The sequence below is a fragment of the Nicotiana tomentosiformis genome, chromosome 7 (genome assembly GCF_000390325.3).
Source record: "Nicotiana tomentosiformis chromosome 7, ASM39032v3, whole genome shotgun sequence".
Lineage (NCBI taxonomy): Eukaryota > Viridiplantae > Streptophyta > Magnoliopsida > Solanales > Solanaceae > Nicotiana > Nicotiana tomentosiformis.
The window spans coordinates 63,418,572-63,445,064 of NC_090818.1; the positions used below are offsets into that span (position 1 = coordinate 63,418,572).

At 40.3% G+C, this 26,493-nt stretch overlaps 1 protein-coding gene across 1 annotated transcript; it reads left to right on the top strand.

Moving 5' to 3' along the window:
• The first annotated feature begins 7,142 nt into the window (after positions 1-7,142).
• LOC104107292 (uncharacterized) lies at positions 7,143-8,254 on the top strand. Its single transcript, XM_009616056.4, has one exon. The coding sequence runs from the start codon at positions 7,330-7,332 to the stop codon at positions 8,020-8,022; it is 693 nt and encodes a 230-aa protein (XP_009614351.1). The 5' UTR covers positions 7,143-7,329; the 3' UTR covers positions 8,023-8,254.
• The last annotated feature ends 18,239 nt before the right edge of the window (positions 8,255-26,493 follow it).

Sequence of the window (26,493 nt, forward strand, 5' to 3'; positions counted from 1 at the left end):
ATCGCGGGGGCTATGTACGCACGAGGTGACGAGAGTCCGTGCGTAGCTACTATTAATGCTAAAGTCCGGGTAGTTTAGGACTCAAAGCATGAATTACTTGTGTAAATTATATTCTTTGTTTAATTAATATTAATTGATATATATGAATATATTGTGAATTGTTAGATGAAGATATTAAAGGATGGAAATCTCATATGTTTGATTTTGTGTTTAAATTAATTAATTGTTAAAAAAAATTATTCTTCCTCCCGAATTTATCCTATAATAAATATACTCTCCTTCCGGAGGTACATAAGAAAATGTCCTCCTTTCTTGTGAAGCGGGCCGAACGCCTCGGCAGGATAGATGTATCTATGAATCATGCCGCACGTCCCTCGGCAGTGTACATGACACTCTGGATCGGGCCGTACGTCCTCGGCAGAAATCGTGCTTAATAATAATAATTACACGATACTTTAATAATTTATTTCAGCTTGCGAAGCTAATTGATAAATTAGAAGTTTTATTGAAATTGCATGATTTAAATAAATAAATTAGAAAATTGTTGCATTTGAAGGATTTTTATTATTTCTGCTAATTGAATAAAATTATTGTTAACACTGTGAACCATGCTGATTTGAATAATTACAATTTATTCCAATTATTATTATTGACCCATAGTGAGTGTCAAAGTCGACTATCTCGTCTCTACCACTTCGAGATTAGGCTTGATACTTACTGGGTACACATTATTTTCGTACTCATACTTCACCTGCTGCACATTTTATTGTGCAACTACATATATGTATAGCGGCCTTGTGAGCGCAGAGGTGTGGTTAATAATTGTGGGAACATAGGTGAGCTGCATTCTATATTACGACCTGCAACTAACAGAGTCTCCTTCAGAGTTATTATATTTTTCTGTCTAATTTGCATTCTGGACAAATGCTGTATTTTATTGTTAATTCCCTAGTAAATGCTCATGCACTTGTGACACCGGATTTTGGAAATGGTTGTGAATTGTTTAGAAATTTAGTTGCTACAAAAATATTTATCATTTACTCTATGAGTTTTATCTTTAGAATTTCATTGAAGAAATTTTTATTTCAAAAATACTAAAATGGGTAATTAAGTTAATTGATTATGGTTGGCTTGCCTGACAGTGGTGTCCGGCGCCATCACGGCCTTTAATTGGAATTTGGGTCGTGACAATATGGTATCAGAGCACTAGGTTCACTTAGGTCTCACGAGTCATGAGCGAGTCTAGTAGAGTCTTGCGGATCGGTACAGAGATGTTTGTGCTTATCTTCGAGAGGCTACAGGGCTGATAGGAATACTTCTTTTTTTTTTATTCCTCATCGTGCGATTCGATTCCTTTGAGGCTTAGCTTATGCCTACATTTCCTTCATATTCAATCTTATGCGACGTGAAGTGCTTGTTATATATTGAGGATCGAGGAAATTTTTAATGATACTACAGATGTAGTACATGATGCTTCTCCCTGTGTAATTAATTGGGCTATTGTCGTCGCCTTGCGGAAGGACGCTCTGTCGTTTCGAGTTAAGTAATAGTACTACCTATGGTTTTGTAATTTGGCATTGATTGTTACGACGATTAGTGCGTTGTTATCGCACAATATTTATGTAATAGTAAATTGCCTGTCTATGTGTCAGGGCAGTAAACGACTTGAAAGAACGTTTTCTCAGTACATGATTCAGAAGTTCCATGTTTTAATTTCAGCGGAGAAAAGACAATCAGACTATGAATGTTCAGGTTTGGGGTTGATGGAGTAACGAAGCTTGATATTTTCGAGTGTGGTAGAGTTTTCAATTTTGATGTGGCGCCATCACGGCCTTTACTTGAATTTTGGGTCGTGACAACAGTAGAGAGAAAGCTTAGAGCTAGAAGTCTTAATCCAATTTCTTAAATAAGCTTCTCTATTTTATTTCTTTCACAAGTATCGAGTTATCTTTTCTTTTAAATCACAATAGTGGTTTAATTGTTGTTTCTAAATAAATTTCAGTGTAGAAAATTACTCTAGTTCCTGCTTTTAATTAAATAGGGTGAATTAATCTTATTGAATATTTATTTCTATTTTCTTATTTAATGGACAAGAATATTTTCATTGCTAGTACTAATTCCAGTATGGAGTAATTTTTCTTGTGTGGGAGAAAGATATATCTTAATATTTCTATATAATAGTTGATATTATTCTTCAAATTCACATGCGTGAGCTAAAATTTATTTAACTTTTATCTACTTTTACAGTTAGATGTTATTTAATTTAATAACATCTATCTATCTTGTACTACATATTAACTGTTTATTAATTCTGTAATATAGAGAGGCGGAAGAAATATTATAGTTAAGTGTAGTATTGATAAAGGTTAATATTTATTCAGTAACATCTCTCTTTTATGTTACAATTAATTTTACACTTATTTGTAATCGAGAGAGGCGAATAGTGTAATAATCAGTTATAACAAGTAGGGTAACCGAAAGGGACTTACTAACAAGAGCGTGTTTTAGTTCAATCATATATTTCTGGTTCTTCAATATTACTAGTTTGAAGATTAATTTGTATAACCGAGAGGAGTGCAATTAATTATTCAACTTAAGTAATAATATATATTTGTAATCGTGAGAGGCATTTATACATTTTTGAGAAATAAAAATTGAAGAATAATAATTTTATTATATAATAGAAATATTAAGTGAAGTCAAGATCCCAACACCTTTTTATTATATTTGTGAAAAATAAAATATTTTCTATTGCTCTATTCATACATTTTTAGTTAGTTAATTTACAACTAAACTCTTTCTAATTTTCTCAAATAGTAATTAAAACAAGAAACGTCTATAGAATAGATAAACCAATCTCCGTGGGTTCGACATCTTTCTATACTATTATTTGACAGAGTACGAGTTAGAATTTTATTTACGCTAGACACTCGTCAGAAACGCTCCAAGCAGTCCGAGATGATTGCAAGTGGGAAGGCAAGGATGTAGTCATTCCCGGTCCTGATGAGGACATCACAACACACATGGAGGGATACTTAAGCGTTTATACATATCCCTTCACGCTTGGTCCGATGGACACGGTGGTCCTCGACTTTTGTAAGAGGTACGAGGTCTGTCTCGGGCATATCCATCCGTCCTTTTGGAGGATCGTGACCCTCTTCCGTCACTTTGCCAATAACACGGAGGAGCCCCGGTTCACGATCGACCATCTGCTCCGTGTCTACAACCTCTGAATCTTCCGAGGGGGTTTAATCAAGCTTGCCCGACGGGCAAAGAAGGCTCATTTCTCGAGCATCGACGAGGACAGGGACCGAGGATGGCATGAGAGATTTGTTCGTCAAGACCGAATATCTCATTCCCTCCGAGTTCCTGCCGTTCGCTGAGAAGTGGAACTCAGCACGTAAGTTCGTTTCCTCTTAAGTTGTCAAAATAACCGTCTTTCCTGATATGCCTCTGTCGCCCGAGACCCCAATGCAGTCCCCCATTTCAAGGAGTGGGTCGAGGGTATCTGCAAACAATTGACTTACTCCGAGCGCGAGTGGTGCAAACTTTCTAAAGGAAAATGGGAGGCTCGTTCCCGTGGTGAGCGTCCTTCTTCCCCTGATTGAATTTCCTTCTACGTCATTTTATTTTATTGTCATTTCGGTGAAGTCCCTCTTTCTTTTAACACGTTTGCCCAAGACCACCGAGCTCTGGGAAATTACTGAGGCCGTACGTCCCCATCTGAAAAACCCTTTGCTTCGGCACAACTTAATGCCGAGGCTGCTACGAAGAAGGAGGAGAAAACAAGAAAGAAGAAAAGGTTCTCTGACTCCTAGGATGCTCCTGCCAAGGCCAAGAAGAAGAGATCTCGGTCAGGGTCAGAAAGAGTACCAAGAAAAGTACTCGTGCCAGGGCCCCAGGCCTTGATTCTCTCTACCGGCTCAGGGACTACCTCGAGGATGATGACATGGAGTTTGTCGCCCGCGAGCCGGCCGACACTGCACAAGAGCTGGCAGTGCCGGAGGGGGATGACCGAGAAGTTATTCCGGTTCCGATGGAAGCCGCTGACGTCCTTGACATCCCAGAGTCACCTTCTCACACAAAGCCTCTTTTTGATGAGGTTCGGGCCATTACAGAAAAGCCGATCGAGGCTTCACGGGTGGCGGATGAAGCCCTCAATTTATTTTTCGAAGGCATAGACATCGGTGTGCTGGAAGATTACTCCAGTTTTGGCCACCTGGAGATCCCGAAAAGGGATGTGCTGTCGGGGTCAGGCGGGCCGAGTTCGAGCCCAAAGCTTGTGAAGTAGTTTCCTGCCGAGTGCGGACCCTGACTGGAAGAAGAAGGTCATATTTACAGTACGGAAGATATCGAGATGCTATTCGGGCCGGTCGGTATGGCCAGCTACCTTCGTTCCTTAGTAACCGAAGAGGACCAAGTGAAGATGAACGAGGTGGACACTCCGAGCCTCTTCAACAAGGCATACCAGGCACTGAACATGGTATATTTTCTTCCCCTCATATCTTTAAAGAGTCTGTTTTGCCTTAGTGGATTTTAACGATTTTGCCATTTTTTATGCTTCATGACTCGGTGCTTCATCATGAGAGCTTCCACCGGTCTCGGATGGAGGTGAGTCACCTTGAGTTCGAGCTCAAAGAGTAGGTACGGCAAAAGAACATGTATAAATAATCAATTAAAATTTTGATTATAAATTTTTTCTTATTTAAATTTTGTAGGAAGTCATAATATTTAGAACTTTAACATAAATATATCCGAGAGAAATAAGAGTCATAATATTTAGGACGTTTTCTTTTCCTTATATTTGCTTATGCCATTTCCATATGAAATATGTTTGAACTTTCGGCTCTAAGGAGAAGATTCTATATACAGTTCGCCAATATTAAAAGAGAGACTATGTACTTAATTTAAATATATTTTAATTATTAAATATAATTTTTAAATATTATATAAAAATTGATAAGAAAAAAAGTTATTTGAGTAAGAAAATATCTATATTTTCTATATCATTATTAAAGTACGAACCCTTAGCGCAAAAATAAATAAATTATTTTCTTTACTTTTTGTTCAAGAACACAAATATATTATTTAATAATAGTTACGTAATTGTCAAAAATTATATAGTTATTGATATATGATACACGCAAAACGCTTACCTAAGACTAGTGGCTACAAACATGTGTACCAAATTTAATTAACTACAATTTCATGTGAAAGAACCTAATCATTCAACAAAAGTTAAGCCAATAGGTGAAGTAGTTTAATGTATATCTTTATAAATCATTTTAGATACAATTAAATTTATAAGGAACGCTATCTCTAAAATAATATAGTAGGGCATTTGTAAGTAGAAAGAAGGAAAAGAAATTAATAAGTTAGTTTCACTCTTCTTAACTTATTCAGCGTGAAGAAGATCATCAGTTATGTCCAAGTGTTTGTAAACAAGGTGCCAAAACACTCTTGTTCAATCTTGAAAGATACTAAATACAATGGATAGTCAAAGTATTTTTTGTCAAAAAAGGGCAAAACTAATCTTATTCTATCTTTTAATGATACCAAATACTAGGGAGTCAATGGGGTTGTAAACTTGTAATTACAAACACCTTATAATAAGAACTAAAAAGGTTCAATACAAACATTATATACAAAGTGACGTTTTTAGCTTTTGTCAGAACCACAAACATGGAGAAACCCAAACTCTACAAGTTATCATTTTGATGGTTTAGTTTCACCATATACGCGTTCAAACTTCTTGATAACAGAGATATTCTTTATAATCGCATTTTATTATAAGAGCTAAACTTTTTTTGAAAATATTTTTTTATGTTCTATTACAAAATATATTTTTAATAATAATACTTTTTTATAACAGTTAAAAAATATTCAAAACAAAAATAATTATTATAGAGAGATTTAAGTATACCCATACATTAAAAAATAAAGGCAGAATACATGAAATAATATCTGAACTTGTAACCAAATCCCTGTTACACACTTGTTGATAACGAAAATTTTTTACACACCTAAACCTTTTAAAAATGTGTCTGTTACATACCATTTTGATTACATGGCAAGAGCGTGTTTTACAAACAAAATAGACGAGTGAATGGAAAAAGAAATGTGTGAACTATCGTCTGGATTTCTTTTAATTTTTTAATTAAAAATATCATCTTCTTCGTCAAGAGCTTAAACAAACAACCAGTTCTCGCAACAATGACGAAATTATTCCCTTTTCTTTTTCTCCAAAATCTCGGCATAGAAAACTTCCCTCCCTCTCCCATTTCTTCTATATTTTCTCATTTATTTCCTTCTATCCTTTCTTCGAAAAAATTCATTTATTAAAACAATCTCAAGAAAATCAGAGAGATTATGGCCCCAAAAATCTCAGACATTCAGCATCTTTCACTGTTTATTCCGATTACATAAGCAGTAGGGCTGTTCGTTGGATTTTGTTCTATGATGAAGCAAGGACTGTGTGAAAATGTGATTTAATTGGAGGAGGTGGATGTGGGTTCAAGGATAGACGATGCAAAATGAATGCAGGTGAAGGAATATTGTGCTTATAGTGTCATGGACTACAAGAATGTGCCAATGAAGGATTATTTTCTTCAAAAGAATGTGGTGGTGTCGAGCGGCGCCTATGATTGATTGATGGCGGAGCAGTGGTGAATTGAAAAATTTATGGTGGTGGGCGATTGGATGGTGGAGAGGCGACTAGGTTCTTGACATGGGTGGTAATTGAGTCTTTATTTGGGGCGGTAATGGAGTTTATGTAATGGGGTGGTAATGGTAATGGAGTTCTTGACAAGGGTATTTGGGAAGATGAAGCAAATTGATTTTTTTTTATGTGTTTTTTTTTATTTTTTTAGTTAATCCACATGTCAAGATCTCATTGGCGCATGATATTACACTTACTTGTAAAGAGTGGTAAAATACAAAAATCGTGTGTAATAAATATACTTTTAAAAAGTTAAGTGTGTAAAAAATTTTCCTAGTTAACAAGTGTGTAAATGAGATTTTGGGTACAAGTCTAGGCGGCATTTTATGTATTCCGCCAAAAATAAAAGGAAAATATCAGAGTTTGTGTTCGATAAGTATCAAAAGGAAAGTTCCATGTGTTTATTTCAAAGTATAAAAAAGCCGGTCCACGTCACCTAGCTCTCGTACTCTCTTCCCAACCTTTTAACTTTTTCATTCATCTCTCTCTCAATTTCCAAGAAATCTATCCGTTAGAAACTTGCAACTTTTAATTGAAGTCCTATACTCCAGAAACCCTACATATCCTCCGTCGCCGGCGACAACCCACCGGCAAAACAACCGTTTATTGCCATGACTTTTGGTGTTCTAAGCCCACTGGGAACAACTCTAACGATAATATTTGTGATCTCATTATTAGCTTTGTTTGCTCAGCTCTTCTTTATACTCTGGCGCCGCCGCAATTTCCGCCGTAACATTCCTATTCATGTCCACAGAAATGTTCTAGAACCTTCCGAGATCTCCTCTTCTTCTCCTAATTCGTCGTTTACTTCTTCCCTTTCTTCGACTTCGAAGGAGCTTCTCCTTTTCTTCTGCCTTAGAACACAACCGAGTAATCTCTCTCGGGTCGGACCCAACTCGTGTCCGAGTCCGAACTCCGCCGTGTCATCTCCAGAACCGGCAGAAATGGAGCTTATAGATTTATTGAAGCTTCAGGGCATGTATGGGCCTTCGAGATTTCTCTTTACAATTAAGGAAGAGGAAAAAGAAGATTTGGAGTCTGAGAAGTCGCCGTGTTCTTCTGCTGAGAAGACTAATAAGAGTATGAGCTTGCAGCAGTGTATGAAGATCGACGAAGAGTCGCCTGAAATGACGTCTCCGTTACCGGAATTGGCCGTCGAAGAGTCGCCGGGGTTGGCTGTGACGGTCGATTGTCCAAATAATCCTATGGAGAATCAAATTCAAACGACGCCGTTTTCGACTCCATGCGACTCGCCTTTGTACTTAACTCCTCTGGCTTCTCCGATTCGTGAAGCAAGCTTATAAAACGTGTCGTTGTGCATCGCCCGCCGGCTATCACATTGCCGAGCTGTAGCCTGCAGTAGAAAAAATTATTCTACCTTTTTCTTTTTGGGTATTTATGTATAGTTTGATTTTGACATTTTACCTTGACCAGTTTTCATTTTTTCCAATTCGTCCTATTTATTGTAGTAGTATGTTATTGTAGTGTCGGCCAAATTATCTATGCAATTTTGACAAGAATTATCGTGTTCATGGAGCTTGTATTGCATTAGTAAAACATATATGAGAACTAATTTGCCTTTTGAAATTAACAATTAGTCTGTGCTCTCGGCGCACGATACGCGAGGGCTTGCTAATATGCACCGACCGCCATGTTGTGTAAGAAACGACAGACAGTCCTACCACCAACGCTTGTTGTCACTCCGGTTATCACCAATTGAACAATTACGCCAGCATCGGGAGTTCCTCAGGAACTTAACCAGCTTCAGTTAGCTCAATGGATTCCTAGTACGAGTGCCAATGCTTTTAGGGCACCACTGCTGCCGGAGATCTAGAAAACTAAGCCGATAGAGGAAGAGGAAGCTATATCAGTTGCTAAGAAGGGAGGGGATACACATGCAGCTGCTAGAAAGCTGGAATTCTCTGTTGGTTCTATTGGGGATTTCCCAACCATGGCAGATATAGTCAAAGGAAATAGATCGAAACAACAAGGTATGCAACTGAATTATTTTTCCTCTGTGGTAAGAGATGGTGTTAAGATAGTCAAATTAAACTCTGTAGAACTTAAACAACAATGTCTGAAATGGGAATCTGCCCATATTGGATACGTATTGGGTGGCAACCCTGCTTTTAAAGAAATGTTGAAGTTTGTATATGGGGTTTGGAAATCAGTAGCTACTTCGAAGGTGTTTCTGCACGATGATGGGTATTTCATATTTGGGTTTGATATAAAGGAGGATAAGGCCATGATTCTGCATAATGGGCCATACACATTCAATAACCGACCTATGATTTTGAAAGACTGGAGCTGAAATTCCAAATCCAAAATGAACCAATGCGTGTTATTCCCCTCTGGGTGATACTTCCTGGTCTTCCTTTGCATTACTGGACAAAAGTAAACCTAGGAAGGATTGCAAGCTTCTTAGGCAAACCAATTTACAGAGATAAGTTGACTGTCTAGAGTGAAAGAGTATCATATGCAAGAGTTCTTGTGGAGTTAGATATATCCCAAGTACTACCTGATGTGCTGCTAATCGAACGACCAGATGGTAGCATTTGGGAGCAGAGCATTGACTGTGAATGGAAGCCAAAACTCTACTTCGACTGCCATCAATTTGGTCACCTCTCAGGGTAATGCAAAAGAGAGGATAATTAAGTTGAAACGATACCTCCTGCAAATAAATACAAAGAAGAAGCAGACTAGAACTGAATGGATAGCTAAACAGACAGAAGCAATTGACACTAAGCAGCAAGACTCTGTGTACTACAATCAGGCTGAGGTGAAGGATATGCATGAACCTCCCGGACAAACTCAGGTTGTAACAAATGGGAAGCGGGTTGTTATCCAAGGTGATGATCACCAGGAGGATGACACTGAACTAGACTTTCTGGTCAACTATGACAAACTCAGGTTGTTATCCAAGGTGATGATCACCAGGAGGATGACACTGAACTAGACTTTCTGGTCAACTATGATTTGCCGAAAGCTATGAATCAATTTGAACTATTGAGGATACAAGAGTGCAAGTCTCCAAAGAAGCCAGATAAGGGAAAAGCTGGTACTGTTGCTATGCAGAGAGATATATTAGTCAAGGGTTACCTCCCAAGGAAAACCCACCCCATGATCATCTGCTCGTGGAATATATTAGAGAGCTCAATAGGCCCTTTAATAAAAAATCAAAAAAGAACTTTTTGCTTGAGAATAAAGTTGATGTTAAGGTATTCTTGAGACTAGAGTAAAGGCTAACAATGCTAAAAAGATACAAAAGATCTTTGGTGTTGACTGAAAATTCTGCTCTAATTATGAATATGCTCCTAATGGTCGAATGTGGATTGGGTGGAAAGTACAAGATGATGATGTAGTAGTGGAAATGACATCTTCCCAAATGATACCGTGAGAAAGTACGAGAGAAAATATGTTATTGATATTAAATGAATAATATAATACAATATGTCCTTATTTATAGCTATACTATAGAAGGACATACTACTCTTGTTCCGATGTGGGACAAGACTACACTATATACATAGTTGTAAACTAACAGCCCTCCTCAAGTTGGTGCATACAAATCATATGTACCGAGCTTGTTAAATATATAACCAATACGAGGACCAGTGAGAGACTTGGTAAAAATATCTGCAAGTTGATCATTCGACCTCACAAACTTTGTAGCAATCTCTCCTGAAAGCATCTTTTCTCTGACGAAGTGACAATCAATCTCAATGTGTTTAGTTCTCTCATGAAACACCGGATTTGATGCAATATGAATGGCAGCTTGATTATCGCACACAAGTTCCATCCGACTGATTTCACCAAATTTCAACTCCTTGAGCAATTGTTTGGTCCAGACTAACTCACATGTTGCCATAGTCATTGCTCGATATTCTGCTTCTGCACTAGACTGAGCAACTACATTCTATTTCTTGCTCTTCCAGGACACCAAATTGCCTCCTAAAACACAATATCCAGACGTAGAACGTCTATCAGAAGGTGATCCTGCCCAATCAACATCTAAGTATCCAACGATCTGCTCATGACCTCGATCCTCAAACAGTAACCCTTTGCCTGGAGCCGATTTTATATACCGAATAATGCGGACAACTGCATTTCAATGACTATTACAGGGAGAATTCATAAACTGACTTACAACACTCACAGGATAAGAAATGTCGGGTCTAGTCACTGTGAGATAATTTAATTTTCCAACCAATCGTCTATAGCTTGCAGGATCGCTAAGCGGCTCCCCCTGTCCTGGAATAAGTTTAGAATTCGGATCCATCGGAGTGTCAACAGGTCTGCAACCTTTCATCCATGTCTCTTCAAGAATGTCTAAAGCATATTTTCTTTGAGAAATAACAATACCCGAGCTAGACTGGGCAACCTCAATACCTAAAAAGTACTTCAATCTTCCTAGATCCTTAGTTTAGAAGTGCTGGAAGAGATGCTGCTTCAGATTGGTAATACCATCCCGATCATTGCCAGTAATAACAATATCATCAACATAGACTACCAGATAAATACATAGACTTGAAGCAGAGTGCCGATAAAATACAGAGTGATCAGCTTCACTACGAGTCATGCCAAACTCCTGGATAACCATGCTGAACTTACCAAACCAGGTTCGAGGAGACTATTTTAGACCATAAAGTGACCGACGCAAGCGACATACAAGGCCACGAGACTCCCCATGAGCAACAAAACCAGGTGGTTGCTCCATATAAACCTCATCCTCAAGATCACCGTGAAGAAAGACATTCTTAATGTCCAGCTGATAGAGGGGCCAATGACGAACCTCAACCATGGATAAAAAAAGACGGACTGAAGCCACTTTGGCCACGGGAGAGAAGGTATCACATCGAGCCCAAATATCTGAGTATATCTTTTGGCAACAAGACGGGCCTTAAGTCGATCAATCTGGCCATCGGGACCAACTTTGACTGCATAAACCCAACGATAACTAACAATAGATTTACCTGAGGGAAGAGGAACAAGCTCTCAAGTACCACTTGTATGTAAAGCAGACATCTCATCACTCATAGCCTGTCGCCATCCTGGATGAGACAACGCTTCACCTGTAGACTTAGGGATTGAAACTGAGGACAAATAAGATATAAAAGCATAATGTGGAGATGACAGATGATGATAACTCAAACCAACATAATAAGGATTAGGGTTAAGTGTGGTTCGTATACCTTTTCGAAGTGTAATCGGTGTACTAGGAGCAGGGTCCGTAGCAGGAGCAGGGTCAGGTGCAGGATGAGAACCAGTTGGGCCTGATGTAGGGCGCGAACGACGATGATAAGGCAAGAGTGGTGTTCCTGTGGCTGGGGAACTAGGAGGAGCAACACTAGACTCCTCAATGGTTGGTATGGATGAAACCTCTGTGGTCGAAGGTAGAGGAGGAGCTATCGTAAACTCCTCAAAGGTCGGTATAGGTAAGACCTCAAATATATCATAGTGGTCAGCAGAAGTAAAGAAAGGTTTAGACTCAAAAAATGTAACGTTAGCTAACATAAGGTACCTACGAAGATCCGAAGAATAACAACGATATCCCTTCTGAACACGAGAATAACCAAGGAAGACACACTTGAGAGCACGAGGAGCTAACTTATCTTTCTCAGGGGCTAAGTTGTGAACAAAACACGTGCTCTCAAAAACACGGGGTGGAAGAGAGTATAAGGGTGATTGGGGAAACAATACTGAATGCGGAATCTGATCCTTGATGGGAGATAAAGGCATCCGATTAATCAAATAACAAGCTGTGAGAACTGCATCATCCCAAAAACGCAACGGAACACGAGATTCAATTAGAAGTGTGCAAGCAGTCTCAATAAGGTACCTATTCTTTCTCTCAGCAACCCCATTTTGCTGAGGGGTATAAGGACAAGTTGTCTGATGAATAATTCCTTGAGAAGTCATAAACTGCTGAAATTGAGAAGATAAATATTCTAAGGCATTATCACTACGAAAAATGCGAATAGAAATACCAAATTGATTTTTGATTTTAGCACAGAAACTTTGGAATATAGAAAATAACTCAGAACGATCTTTCATTAAGAAAAGCCAAGTACATCTTGAATAATCATCAATGAAACTAACAAAATAACGAAATCCCAAGGTTGAATTGACTCTACTAGGACCCTATATATCATAATGAACTAAGGAGAAGGCAGACTCTGCATGACTCTCAACACTACGTGAAAAAGAGGCTCGGGTATGTTTCCCAAGCTGACACGACTCACAATCTAATGTAGACAAACCAGATAAACTAGGCACCATCTTCTGAAGTTTGGATAAAATTGGATGTCCTAAACGTTTGTGGATTAGATCTGGAGGATCTGTAACTAGACATGTTGTCGAAGGACTGAGTGAGTTAAGGTAGTAAAGGCCTTCTGATTCACGTCCTGTACCAATTGTCTGTCCTGTACTGCGGTCCTGCATAATAAAAGAATCGTCAATAAAATATATACCACAATGGAGGGTACGAGTCAAACGACTAACAAATGCAAGACTAAAAGGACAGCCAGGGACATAAAGAATGGAATCTAGGGTGATAGAAGACAAGGGATTAGCTTGTCCAACTCATTTTGCTTTAGTTTGACATCCATTGGCTAAAGTAACAATGGGAAGAGACTGTGAATATACAATATTTGACAAAAGTGATATATTACCAAAGATGTGATCAGAAGTGCCTGAGTCCATGACCCATGGGCCAAGAGTGCTAGACTGGGAAACACAAGGAAAAGAATTACCAGTAACAGAAGTATCAGTCTGAGCAACTGAGGCTACTTGTGGAGATGTCTGCTTACTTGCTCGATACTAAAGGAGCTCATTATATTCTTTTTTAGATAAAGAAAATCCCTAGTTACTTGGAGTCTCGGTCCGAGCAATGTAAGCATTTTTGGGTGGACAACCATGTAAGGAATAACACATTTCATGAGTTTGTCCAAATTTGTGACAATAAGAACACTTGGGTCTAGATCTTCTAAAACAACCTCCTCCTCGCCTATGCTCCATAGTTTGAGATGCCCGAACATCCACTGTCTGGGATGCAAGAACAGAGGAATCAAGTATCTGTGATGAGATTACTGGGTGACTTGGTGCTGCAGCAACGCGGAGTTGTGCTGCAACAACGCGGAGTTATTGAGAGAATAATTCATCAACTGTCGGGACAGTCAGACTAGCCAAAATCTGGCCGCGTACTGAATCAAGATCATTAGGAAGTCTAGCGAGGGTAAGAACGAGAAACATCTTCTGTCACTGCTCTTGTTGTTTTTCAACACTAGCAGAAACTGACATCAACTTCTCAAATTCTTCCATGACTGCCTGTACTTGACCCAAGTAAGTAGACATATCTAATTCCTGCTTCTTTAAGTTTGTCATCCGCGATATCACATCATAGAAGCGAGATATGTTATTAGTGTATAAGGTGCATGCCTTTGCCCAAACCAAATAACATGTCCGGAATGGACGAAACAAGGGCATCAACTTGGAATCAATAGATCGCCACAAGATGCTACATAATTGAGCATCGATTTTTGTCCAAAGTGCTATTGCCTTTTCATCTCCTTCGCTAGACTGTTTGATTAGATTATCTTGAACACCTTGGCCTTTACACCACAACTCGACAGATGAAGCCCAAGCTAAGTAGTTTGAACCTCCCATTAAAGGTTTCGAGGTAATAATAACACTAGAGCTTCCAGAATTTATGTTTCTAGACCCAAAAACATCAAATCCCAAAGACATTGTTGCAAATTATTACCAAATAAGAGAAAAAATCAATTGTAATACACTGAAATAGAGTAAGGAAACACAGAAACAGAATAATGAAATACTGTAGCAGCTGGAATCTTACTGTAGCTGTCGGAATAGTACTGTAGCAGCCGAAAAAAACTCAAAGTGGTCGGAATGAAATGAAAACAGTAGGGGTAGGATCGGAATTACCAGGCGAGCCAATTGTTCTGAAGGAAGTTTTTCAAAAAATGGCCGGAAGTGGTCGTACGCGCCGTCACATGAGCTCATGCGCGTGAGCTTCTGGTGGCGCATGGAGGCGCGTGAGGAGGCTGCTGCCGGGGGGTTTGGTCGCCGGACAGTGACTACTCTTGTGGTAGTGTTGGATTTTGCACAACACTGACGGAGATAAAGCAGATGCAAACAACCTTGAAAAAGTTGCTGGAAAAAGACTTCCGGTGATTGATTTCTCTTTCCGAAATTGCTGGAATTTATGCACGACGATAAATCTCTCACAATTGCTCTGATACCATGTGAGAAAGCACGGGAGAAAATATGTTATTGATATTGAATGAATAATATAATACAAGAGGTCCTTATTTATAGCTATACTATACAAGGATATACTACTCTTGTTCCGATGTAGGACAAGACTACACTATATACATAGCTGTAAACTAACAGATACATTGTTGGGTTATACTTGGTGATTGCAACACTCTAATAATTGTGGAAGATAGAACGAATGTGGCTCCTGTCCATATCAATGAAACTACATACTTTCAAAACTATATAGATGATCTGGGTTTAGGCCAAATTACTAGAAGATGTTGCGATTACTCTTGGTGCAAAATAAGAGATGTTGCTAAAAGAATATACAACCATATTGATGAGTCTTTGGAAATGTAGAATGGTTTCACAAGTTTGGCTGTATTGAAGCTATATATATGAACCCTGAATGCTCACCATTGTACTTGATACTAAAATGACAACTAAAAGGACTAAGAAACATTTTAGACTATTACAGGTTCTACTGAATCAAAAGAGTTTCAAACAACAAGTGTACACAGTTTGGGAGAATCCAAAACAGGTCATACTATGTTTGCAATCTGGAGCAAACTAAAAGAGATTGAGATGCAAACGAGAGGCATGACCAAAGAATTCTCCTCTCTAGAGAATAGATTGAATAATATGCATGTGAAACTGAAGGATATTGTCACGACTCAATTCCATTACAGGCCGTGATGGCGCCCAACACTGTTGTTAGGCAAGCCAACACTGATCAATTAGTGATTTCCATTTTTAAATAAATTAATAAGTAGTTTAGAAAAATCTAGAAGGTTATAATTTTAACATAAATAAGTATAAGCAACGATTACAAATTGAAATCATGTAAGCCAAAAACAAAGTCACAAGTCTACTAGTGTGTGGCAAGACCTGATGTCACAAGTATGTGGGCAATGTAGTAGAATATACCAAACAAATGCTAGCCTACTTTATGAAAGGAAATAGAAAGAAAATAAAGCATAAGATAGACTCCAGCTGCTGCAGAACGGCTCAAAAGGGCAGCTCACTGGGAAGTCTCGAGCTGGGAAATCAATCTACACGCTAGACTGGTGGCCAGATGCGCCTGCCACAAATCATGTACAATAAAGTACAGAAGTGTAGCGTGAGTACATAAAAAATATGTACCCAGTAAGTATCTAATCTAACCTTGAAGAAGTAGTGACGATGGGTCGACTTCGACACCTACTAGGGCCAACAATATAGTAATGTGTGATTCTAAATAAGTATGATATACATAACTAACAATAAACTCAGAACAAGAAATAACTGAACGGTTCTTCCGTCATATTTAAGAACCCAAACCACTTCCTTTATTTAAAACAAATGACCTCTAAAACAGTAGATTTATACCAAATATACCAAGACTTCCAGTCCTTTTATCACACACGAATTCCACCGAGGACGTTCGTCCCGATCCAACATAAAAATGTAAACTGTGCACTACCGAGGGTCGAACGACGTGAACCATAGATACATCTATTAACCTGCCAAGGCGAACGACCCGCTTTCATGAGAGTAGTGAAAATAATCACCCCGCTCGCAGAATATACTTGCGATACAGTTACATATAAATATAACATATTTTTTCTCAATTCTTTTCAAAATAATAATTTACTTGAAACCTTTGAAATTCTAAAAAATAATCTTCAATTTATTTTTTATCCAATACAATCAACATATATGACCAGTTAACGGTGTCCACAAAGCATGGTGTAAGCCTAAAACTACCCGGACATAACATGAATAGTAGCCACGTACAGACTCTCATCACTTCGTGCGTACGTAGCCCCCACAAATAATCATATATTAATTAAGTTCACCTATGGGGAAATTTTCCTCTTACAAGGTTAGAAAAGAGACTTACCTCGCCTCAAAGCCTACTTCCTGATTCAAGAACGCGCTCAAACCTCCAAATTTGATGCCAAACGACTCGAAGCTAGTAAAACATTACATAAACTAATCAATCTATGCTCAAAAGTTCAGAATTCCATCATTTAAGTGATTACCCAACATAAATTATAAGATTCCTAAAATTCATCCTGGGCCCACGTGCCCGGATTCCAAAACTTTTCAAAGAAAGTTTGTTACCCATAACCTTAGGAATATAAATACTATATGATTTTCACTAAGTTCCATGGTCAATTTCATGGTAAAATCTCATTGTCAAACCCTAGGTTTTTCATCTAAACCTATGATTTCTACCAATTTTCATGTTGGAATCTACCCATAATCTATGTACTAAACTCATAATAGGTAAAAATTACTTACCTCCAAAAGCTAGGTGGGAATCCCTCTCAAGAAGCTCCAATAATCGCCCAAAGAGATAGAAAATGAGTGAAAAATGGCTTAAGTCCCGCATTAAGCGAACCTCACTGCCCTTGCGATTTTCGTACCTACGGTGCATTGGCCGCACCTGCGGATTCGCTTCTGCGGACCAGGTGTACGCTTCTGCGGAATTGGCTGGGCCGGCTGGGGCCGCATCTACGGAAGGGCTCCCGCTTCTGCGTGGAAGGAGCCACATCTGTGGAACCTGGCTGGCCATCCTTGGATCGCATGTGTGGGGGCTTGGCTCGCACCTGCGGCTGTCCAACCACAGGTGCAGTTATGACAGAACTGGGGAGCTTCAGCTCCCGAAATGGTCCGAGCCTTGTCCAATTGACACTCGGGACCCCCAGACCCCGTACGAACATGCCAACAAGTTTGGAACCATAAAACTGACTTGCTCGAACTCTTGGAATGCCCAAAACAACATTAAAACTAAGAATCACACCCTAAAACCAATTGAATCAAACTTAAGAACTTCAAGTTCTTTCAATTCCTCCGAATGCGCCGAATCATGCTTAGACTACTCGGAATGACACCAAATTTTGCGTGCAAGTCTTAAATTACATTACGTAACTATTCCCTGGCCCGGAATTCAATTCGGGCCTCGATAACACCAAAACCTACTCCAAACCAAATTTAAAGAACTTCAAAGTTCTTTAAGAACCAACCTTCACTGTTGGGCGCCAAAACGCTCCCGCATCATCCAAAACCCGATCCGAACATACACCAAAGTCCGAAACCATCATACGAACCTATTGGAACCATCAAATCCCGATTCCAAGGTCGTTTACTCAAAATATTGATCGAAGTCAAACTTGGCCTTTTAGGCCAACCTTAAGGAACCAAGTGTTCCGATTTCAATCCAAACTCTTCCAAATCCCAAACCAACCATCCCTGCAAGTTATAAATTAGTAAAAGAAAGTACAGGAAGTCTTATTTAGGGAAACGGGGTTCTAGCAAGTAAAACAACTGGTCGGATCGTTATAGATATGCAGGATAATCTTAATGCTAACCTGTTTAATCCCTAGCTAATAAATGATGAAAAGGAAATTATTATAGAACTACAGAAATGGGAAGCAATACAAGAAAAGGTACTAAGATAGAAATCCAGAGCTACATGGATCACCTGTGAGGATGTAAACTCTAAATTCTTCCATGCCTACTTGAAGGCTAGACAGGCCGAAAATAGAGTGTCCAACATCTTTACCAAGTAGAACCTAAAAATTACAGACCCTAAGTAGTTACAGAAGGAATTTATTCAATTCTTTCAAATCTTACTGGGAAGCTGCACAAGAACTGCCTTGTATTGATGTGAATATAGTCTGAGATGGACCTTGCCTTACCTTGATTCAACAACAACTACTAAAACTTATTAGCTGGGAAGAAATCCTACGGGATTTAAGGGGTATGCCAGGGAATTCTGGCCATTAATTGGAGCGGACATTATCACATTTATACTCTAATTCATTCAGAATAGTAAACTACTTAAGGCTATTAATTGCACAACAGTCACCTTAGTGCCAAAGGTACCTAATCCTACTTATGTAAAGGGCTTTAGACCTATTGCTTGTTGCACAGCGTTATATAAGTTGATAGCTAAAGTATTGACTTTGAGACTTAAAACAACGGTTGATAAATTGGTTGGCGTCCGCAGACCTTGGAGTCCCCTTCATCTTCCCTCTTTTACTGTTCATTTCATTCGAAACAGTTGTATTTATTTTAGACTCTGTTTGTAGAACTTCTAGTTACTCATGTACTCGTGACTCCGGATCTTTGGGAGTATATATTATCACATGACTTATGCTGGTGTTGTATTAGATTGAGTTCCTATCTCTCGTTAATTATTATTACCTTGTTGAACTGTTAAAATTTGGCTATTTAACTATCTCACGTCGGCTTGCCTAGCAAGTGGATGTTAGGCGCCATCACGACCCCGAGGTTGGGATTTTGGGTCGTGACAAGTTGGTATAAGAGCACTTGGTTGCCTAGGTCTCACGAGTCACGAGCAAGCTTAGTAGAGTCTAGAGGATCGGTACGGAGACGTCTGTACTTATCTTCTATAGGCTATGGAGTTTAGGAAAAATATCACTTCTTTATTACTCTGTCGTGCGATTTAATTCTATCATTAATGATTGAACCCTTCCATTCTTGTTCTCTCGCAGATGGAGAGAACATGCACTGCATCTACAGCCGGACCAGCTCCCTATGGAAGCTATGACCAGGGGCAGAGGTCGCGCTAGAGGCAGAGGCAGAGGCAGAGCTCAGCCTAGAGCTCGAGCAGTAGCACCCGCAGTGGAGCCTCAGGTAGATTTTGAGGAGGAGGTTCCAGCTCAGACTGTTCCTATCGGAGCAGCTCAGGTTCCGGAGGGGTTCATAGCCACTCCAATGCTTCAGGACGCTCTAGTCCGTTTGGTGGGCCTTATGGAGAGTATGGCCCAGACCAGTACCTTTCCGGTGGAACCAGCCGTCTCTCGGGCCAGGGGAGGAGTACAGACTCCCGCTAATCACAACCCTGGAGCAGGTGGCTCCCCAGTACCAGACTCCAGCAGCCCCGCTGGTTGGAGTAGTCCAGCCAATTGTTGCGGCATAGGCCGGTGATAGGCCCGCTTTGTCTTCTGTCGATATGTTGAAGTTGGATAAGTTTACCAAGCTCTTTCCTATTTATTTCAGTTGTGCATCTTCTGAGGACCCACATGATTTTCTGGATCGTTACCACGAGGTGTTGCGCAGCATGGGCATAGTTGAGACCAATGGGGTCGATTTTGTAGCTTTTCAGATGACTGGTTCCGCTCAGAGATGGTGAAGAGATTATGTTGACTAGACCAACTGGTTCTCCTGCACTTACCTGGGATCAGTTCTCACAGCTATTTTTAGAGAAGTTTATTCCTGTCACTTTGAGAGAGGAGTACCGCAGGCAGTTTGAGCGTCTTCAGCAAGGTGGTATGACCAACACCTAGTACGGGACTCGATTTATGGACCTAGCTCAGCCATGCCACTATCTTTCTTCCTACTGAGAGGGAGAGAGTGAGGAGATTTATTGATGGGCTCACTTTCACTCTTAGGTTACAGATGGCCAAAGAGACCGGGAGTGATATTTCTTTCCAGACGGTCGTAGATATTGCTAGATGGTTCGAGTTGGTTCGTGCTCAGGAGAGGGGGCCGGTGTCAGATAAGAGGCCTCATCATTCCAATAATTTCAGTGGTGCCTCATCTGGAGGTAGGGGTACTTTTGGTAGATGTCATCCTCCCAGGCCATTTCATTCAGCGCTTCAGGCATCTTACAGTGCTTCGGGGAGCCGTGGTCCTTATGTATCTCATCTTGAGCAGCTAGCCTATAGTTCATCACTAGCTCCTATTAGGGCACCTCCAATCCAGAGTTATCAGAGTGGTTACCCAGGTCGACAGGGCCAGTTCTAGGGTCAGCAGTTACAACAAACGAGGGCTTGTTATACGTGTGGTGATCCAAGGCACATTGCTAGGTTTTGCCCCTGGTCACAGGGCAGTGTGTAGCAGCAGGGTTCTCGTGCCATGATTTCGGCACCGCTTGCTCCACCGCCCACTCAGCCAACTAGAGGCAGGGGTTAGGCAGCTAGAGGTGGAGGTCAGACCATTAGAGGTAGGGGTCAGGCCGTTAGAGGTGGAGGCCAGCCAGCTAGAGGTCGTCCCAGAGACGTGGTTCAGAGTGGTGGGCCCCAGCCCCGATGTTATGCTTTCCTAGCAATGCCTGAGCCGAGTCATCCGACGCTGTTATCACAGGTATTGTTCCAGTTTGCCATAGAGATGCTTCAGTTCTATTTGATCCGGGATTTACTTATTCCTACGTGTCATCCTATTTTGCTTTATATCTGGTTGTGCCTCGTGATTCTTTGAGTGCTCCTGTGTATGTGTCCATGCCTGTGGGAGATTCCATTGTTGTAGATCGTGTCTATCGCTTGTGTGTGATTACCATTTGGAGTCTTGAGACTAGCTTAGATCTTCTACTACTTGATATGGTAGATTTTGATGTTATCTTGGGTATGGATTGGCTGTCACCTTATCATGCTATATTGGACTATCACGCCAAGACGGTGACCTTAGCCACGCTAGGGTTTCCTCGATTAGAGTGGAGACGGACTCCTGGCCACTCTACCAGCAGAGTTATTTCCTATGTGAAGGCTCTATATATGGTCGAGAAGGGATGTCTAGCTAATTTGGCCTATGTCCGCGATTCTAGTGTGGAGGTTCCTTCCATGGATTCAGTACTAGTTGTTTGTGAGTTTCCAGAGGTGTTTCCTGCAGATCTGCCAGGGATGCCACCCGACAGAGATATTGAGTTTTGTATTGATTTGGCTCCGGGCACCCAGCCCATTTCTATTTCACCATACCGTATGGCCCCGCCAGAGTTGAAGGAATTGAAAGAGTAGTTGCAAGATTTTCTGGATAAGAGATTCATTAGACCTAGTGTCTCGCCCTGGGGTGAGCCCTGTTGTTCGTGAAGAAAAAAGATGGGTCGATGAGGATGTGTATAGACTATTGTCAGTTGAACAAAGTCACAATCAAGAAGAAGTATCCGTTGCCGAGGATTGATGACTTATTTGATCAGCTTCAGGGTGCCAAAGTGTTTTCGAGGATTGATCTGAGGTCCGGCTACCATCAGTTGAAGATTAGGGCATCCGGTGTCCCTAAAACGGCTTTTCAAACTCGGTATAGGCATTATGAGTTCCTAGTGATGTCATTTGGATTGACAAATGCCCCAGTAGCATTCATGGATTTGATGAACTGAGAGCTCAAGCCCTACTTGGATTCTTTTGTGATTGTATTCATTGGTGATATCTTGATCTACTCTTGCAGTCGAGGGGAGCACGAGCAGCATCTTCGGGTTGTACTTCAGACTCTAAGAGATATCCAGTTATATGCCAAGTTTTCAAAGTGTGAGTTTCGGTTAGACTCGGTCGCCTTTTGGGGCATATTGTATTTGTGGAGGGTATAAAGGTGGATCCTAAGAAGATTGAGGCAGTTCAGAACTGGCCTAGACCTACTTCAGCTACAGAGATCCGGAGTTTCCTGGGTTTGGCGGGTTATTATTACCAGTTCGTGGAGGAGTTTTCATCCATCGCAACCCCATTGACTAGATTGACCCAGAAGGGTGCCCCATTCAGATGGTTGGATGAGTATGAGTTGAGCTTTCAGAAGCTCAAGACTGCTTTGACTATGGCGCCTGTGTTGGTGTTGCCCACAAGTTCAGGATCCTACACGATGTATTGTGATGCATCTTGTATTAGGCTTGGTGCAGTATTGATGCAGGATGACAGAGTGATTACATACGCGTCACGACAATTGAAGGTTCATGAGAAGAATTACCCTGTTCATGACTTAGAATTGGCAGCCATTGTTCATGCGTTGAAGATTTGGAGGCACTATCTTTACGGCGTATCGTGTGAGGTATTCACGGATCATCGGGGTCTATAGTATTTGTTCAAGCAGAAGAATCTCAACTTGAGGCAGATGAGGTGGTTGGAGCTGTTGAAAGACTATGATATCGCCATTTTGTATCATCCAGGGAAGGCCAATGTGGTGGCCGATGCCTTGTGCAGAAAGGTAGTGAGTATGGATAGCCTTACATATATCCCAGTTGGTGAGAGTCCGCTTGCAACAGATGTTCAGGCTTTGGCCAATCAGTTCATGATGTTAGATGTTTCAGAGCCCATTCGTGTGCTAGCTTGCACAGTCGCTCGGTCATCCTTGTATGAGCGCATCAAAGAGCGTCAGTATGATGATCCTCATTTGCTTGTCCTTAAGGACACGGTGCAGCACAGTGGTGCCAAGCAGGTTACTATTAGAGATGATGGGGTTTTGCGGATGCATGGCCGTATTTGTGTGCCCAATGTGGATGGGCTTCGTGAGTTGATTCTTGAGGATGCCCACAGTTCCCTGTATTCTATTCATCCGGGTGCCGCCAAGATGTATTAGGACTTGTGGAAGCATTATTGGTGGAGGAGCATGAAGAAGGATATAGCTACATATGTAGCTCGGTGTCTAAATTGTCAGCAAGTAAAGTACGAGCATCAGAGGCCTGGTGGTTTTCTTTAGAGATTAGAGATTCCTGAGTGGAAGTGGGAGCGTATCACTATGGATTTTGTTGTTGGACTCCCACGGACTCAGAAGAAGTTCGACGCGGTATGGGTCATTGTGGATAGGTTGACCAAGTCTGCACATTTCATTTCAGTGGCAGTTACCTATTCTTCAGAGCAGTTAGCTGAGATCTACATCCGCGAGATCATCCGTCTTCATGGTGTGACCATGCCTATCATTTCTCATCGAGGTACCAGTTCATTTCGCACTTCTGGAGGGCTGTACAACGTGATTTAGGCACGCGGGTGGAGTTGAGTACAATATTTCATCCCCAGACGAACGGGAAGTCCGAACGCATTATTCAAATATTGGAGGATATGCTTCGCGCTTGCGTTATGGATTTTGGGGTTTCTTGGGATTAGTTCTTGCCGCTTGTAGAGTTTGCCTACAACAACAACTACCAGTCGAGCATTCATATGGATCCCTATGAGGCATTATACGGGAGGCGGTGCCGTTCGCTAGTTGGATGGTTCGAGCGGGGGGAAGCTTGGTTGTTGGGTACAGTTTGGTATAGGATGCCTTGGATAAGGTCAAGATTATTCAGGATCAACTTCGCACCGCTCAGTCTAGGCCGAAGAGTTATGTCGATCGTAGAGTTCGTGATGTTGCATTCATGGTTGGAGAGAGGGTATTGCTCCGGGTTTCACCCATGAAGGGTATGATGAGGTTCGAGAAGAAGGGCAAGTTGTGTCCTAGGTCTATCGTATCCTTTGAGATTCTTGAGAGAGTGGGTGAGGTGGCCTACAGGCTCGCATTGCCACCTAGTTTATCAGCTGTCCATCCGGTGTTCCATATGTCTATGCTCCAGAAGTATCACGGTGATCCTTCAAATGTATTAGATTTCAGCACAGTCCAATTGGACAAGGATTTGACTTATGAGGAGGAACCGGTGGCTATTCTAGCCCGGCATGTCTGATAGTTTGAGGTCTAAGAGTTATCCTTCAGTTCGAGTACATTGGAGAGGTCACCGAACGAGGCAGCCACGTGGGAGTCCGACCGGACATGCGGAGTAGATATCCACACCTTTTCACCAGTCCATGTACTTTTCTATGTCCGTTCGAGGACGAACATTTATTTTAGAGGTGGAGAATGTGATGACTCAATATGTCATCTTTAGTTTTAGCCTTCATTTCTATTTTTCGAGACCCCGAATAGCTCTGTTTAGCCTTTCTCGATTTACGTGTGCAGTTTGTGTCTTCTTCCGGAAGGTTTTATGAGAAAATTAATGAAAATATGAAATCGTGCCTTAAAACTCAAAGACTAGGTAAGCCTAACACATAACATCTGATAAGATAAGACAATTTAATATTAAATAAAACTGAGAAAAATGACCCAAAGCACAACCAATACCATAATACAACTTTCACAAAATCCAAAAAATTCGGTAATACAGAGTCATAAGCTCTACGGAGAGTACACAATACAATACATAAAAATAATACTATTTTTGAATTCCAATTTAGCAGTAGCATATTAAAGTAAGATGGTGACTCCGAGACCTGCGAACGAAATGGCAGGTATACCTTGAAGTCTCCAACCGCATAGGCACCACTCTCAAAACCCACATGATCCGAAGTACCTGGATCTGCACAAAAATGTACAGAAGCGTAGCATGAGTACACCGCAACGATACTCAGTAAGTATCAAGACTAACCTCAGTGGAGTAGTGACGAGGTAAGTCAAGACATCCACTAGACAATAACATGTGCGAGCATATAAATATAAAGCTAACAATGGAAGGAGCATCAATATAAAGCTAACTACAAGGAGATCATGAATATATGGCTAACAATGGAATAATAGAAGCAACAAATAACAACAAGAAGTAAACAAGAAATAAAGAAGTAAATTAATCAACACAATCAAAGTTTGAATGACATCAATTAAGGAACAAATGACTAGTCAAGAAAATCAAGTCGTTCCGACAACTGATTTACAACAAGAATCACTCCGAGGCACCACACCCCCTGATTGCAAATCATAGGCCACAATCACAAATCTGGCACACATGGCACCTCGTGCCCACACTATCAATCACCTTCGCACGGCAAAGCCCACGTGCTCATATACAATATATCCGTGTCAAATGCCAAATAAATATTTTGAGAGATTTATTTAAATATAATAAGGCATAATAACAATCTTGAATAAAGTAAAGTCTCAAATGAGATAGTGAGTTTATTTTAGAAATCAAATAAAGTAAAATAAAGTACAATTTATACAAAATAGAGTATCAAATGAGTGTTTAGAAATCTATAAGGTAAAGTAAAATAACATTTTTAAAGTAAAACATCATATAGGGTAATTAGTTCAATCTGAGAATCAATTAAAGTAAAATATGATAACCATTTAAAAATTAGAAAAATACCGAGTGAGATAACGAGTTTTATCTTAAGAGTCATATAAAATAAAGCATGTTAATGATCCTTTTATTTAAAACCGTCATGTTACCAACAACTCAACATAATTTGAGATAATGACTCCACGCAAGTAAATTCATCTTGACAATTAACTCACTCAGTAACAACGGATACACGAATTGACACATCAAAGCAACACATCAAATCACGTAGAATGCTTGACTCACACAAGAAGTCACGGTCGTTCAAACTCAAGAATAACAACAAATTACCAAATACAACCAAAGCACAAGTGAAATGATGTAAGGAAAATGATAAATGTTCAATCAACAAGTTGTTCCACCATAGAATGTACAATGAGAGTCATAACCGAAGTACCACACCTCATAATTACATTTCACAGTCACAATCACAATTTTTCTTATATCACCGCATGAACCTTGTATTTATTTTAAACATATTTCTCCCGAAATAGTTACACACATTTTAGCCCCTTATCATGTGGCTTCAAGGAATTCCCTTACTAGCAAAACACGTATAAATCCCACCTTATCTCACCACATGCATTTCAATACCCACCAATATACGCCCGCATGCATATCAATATCACAACACAATAATCAACTCGCACCACACGTGCCCATATGCCACAACATTGCCAAAATCAACAATACCAATATT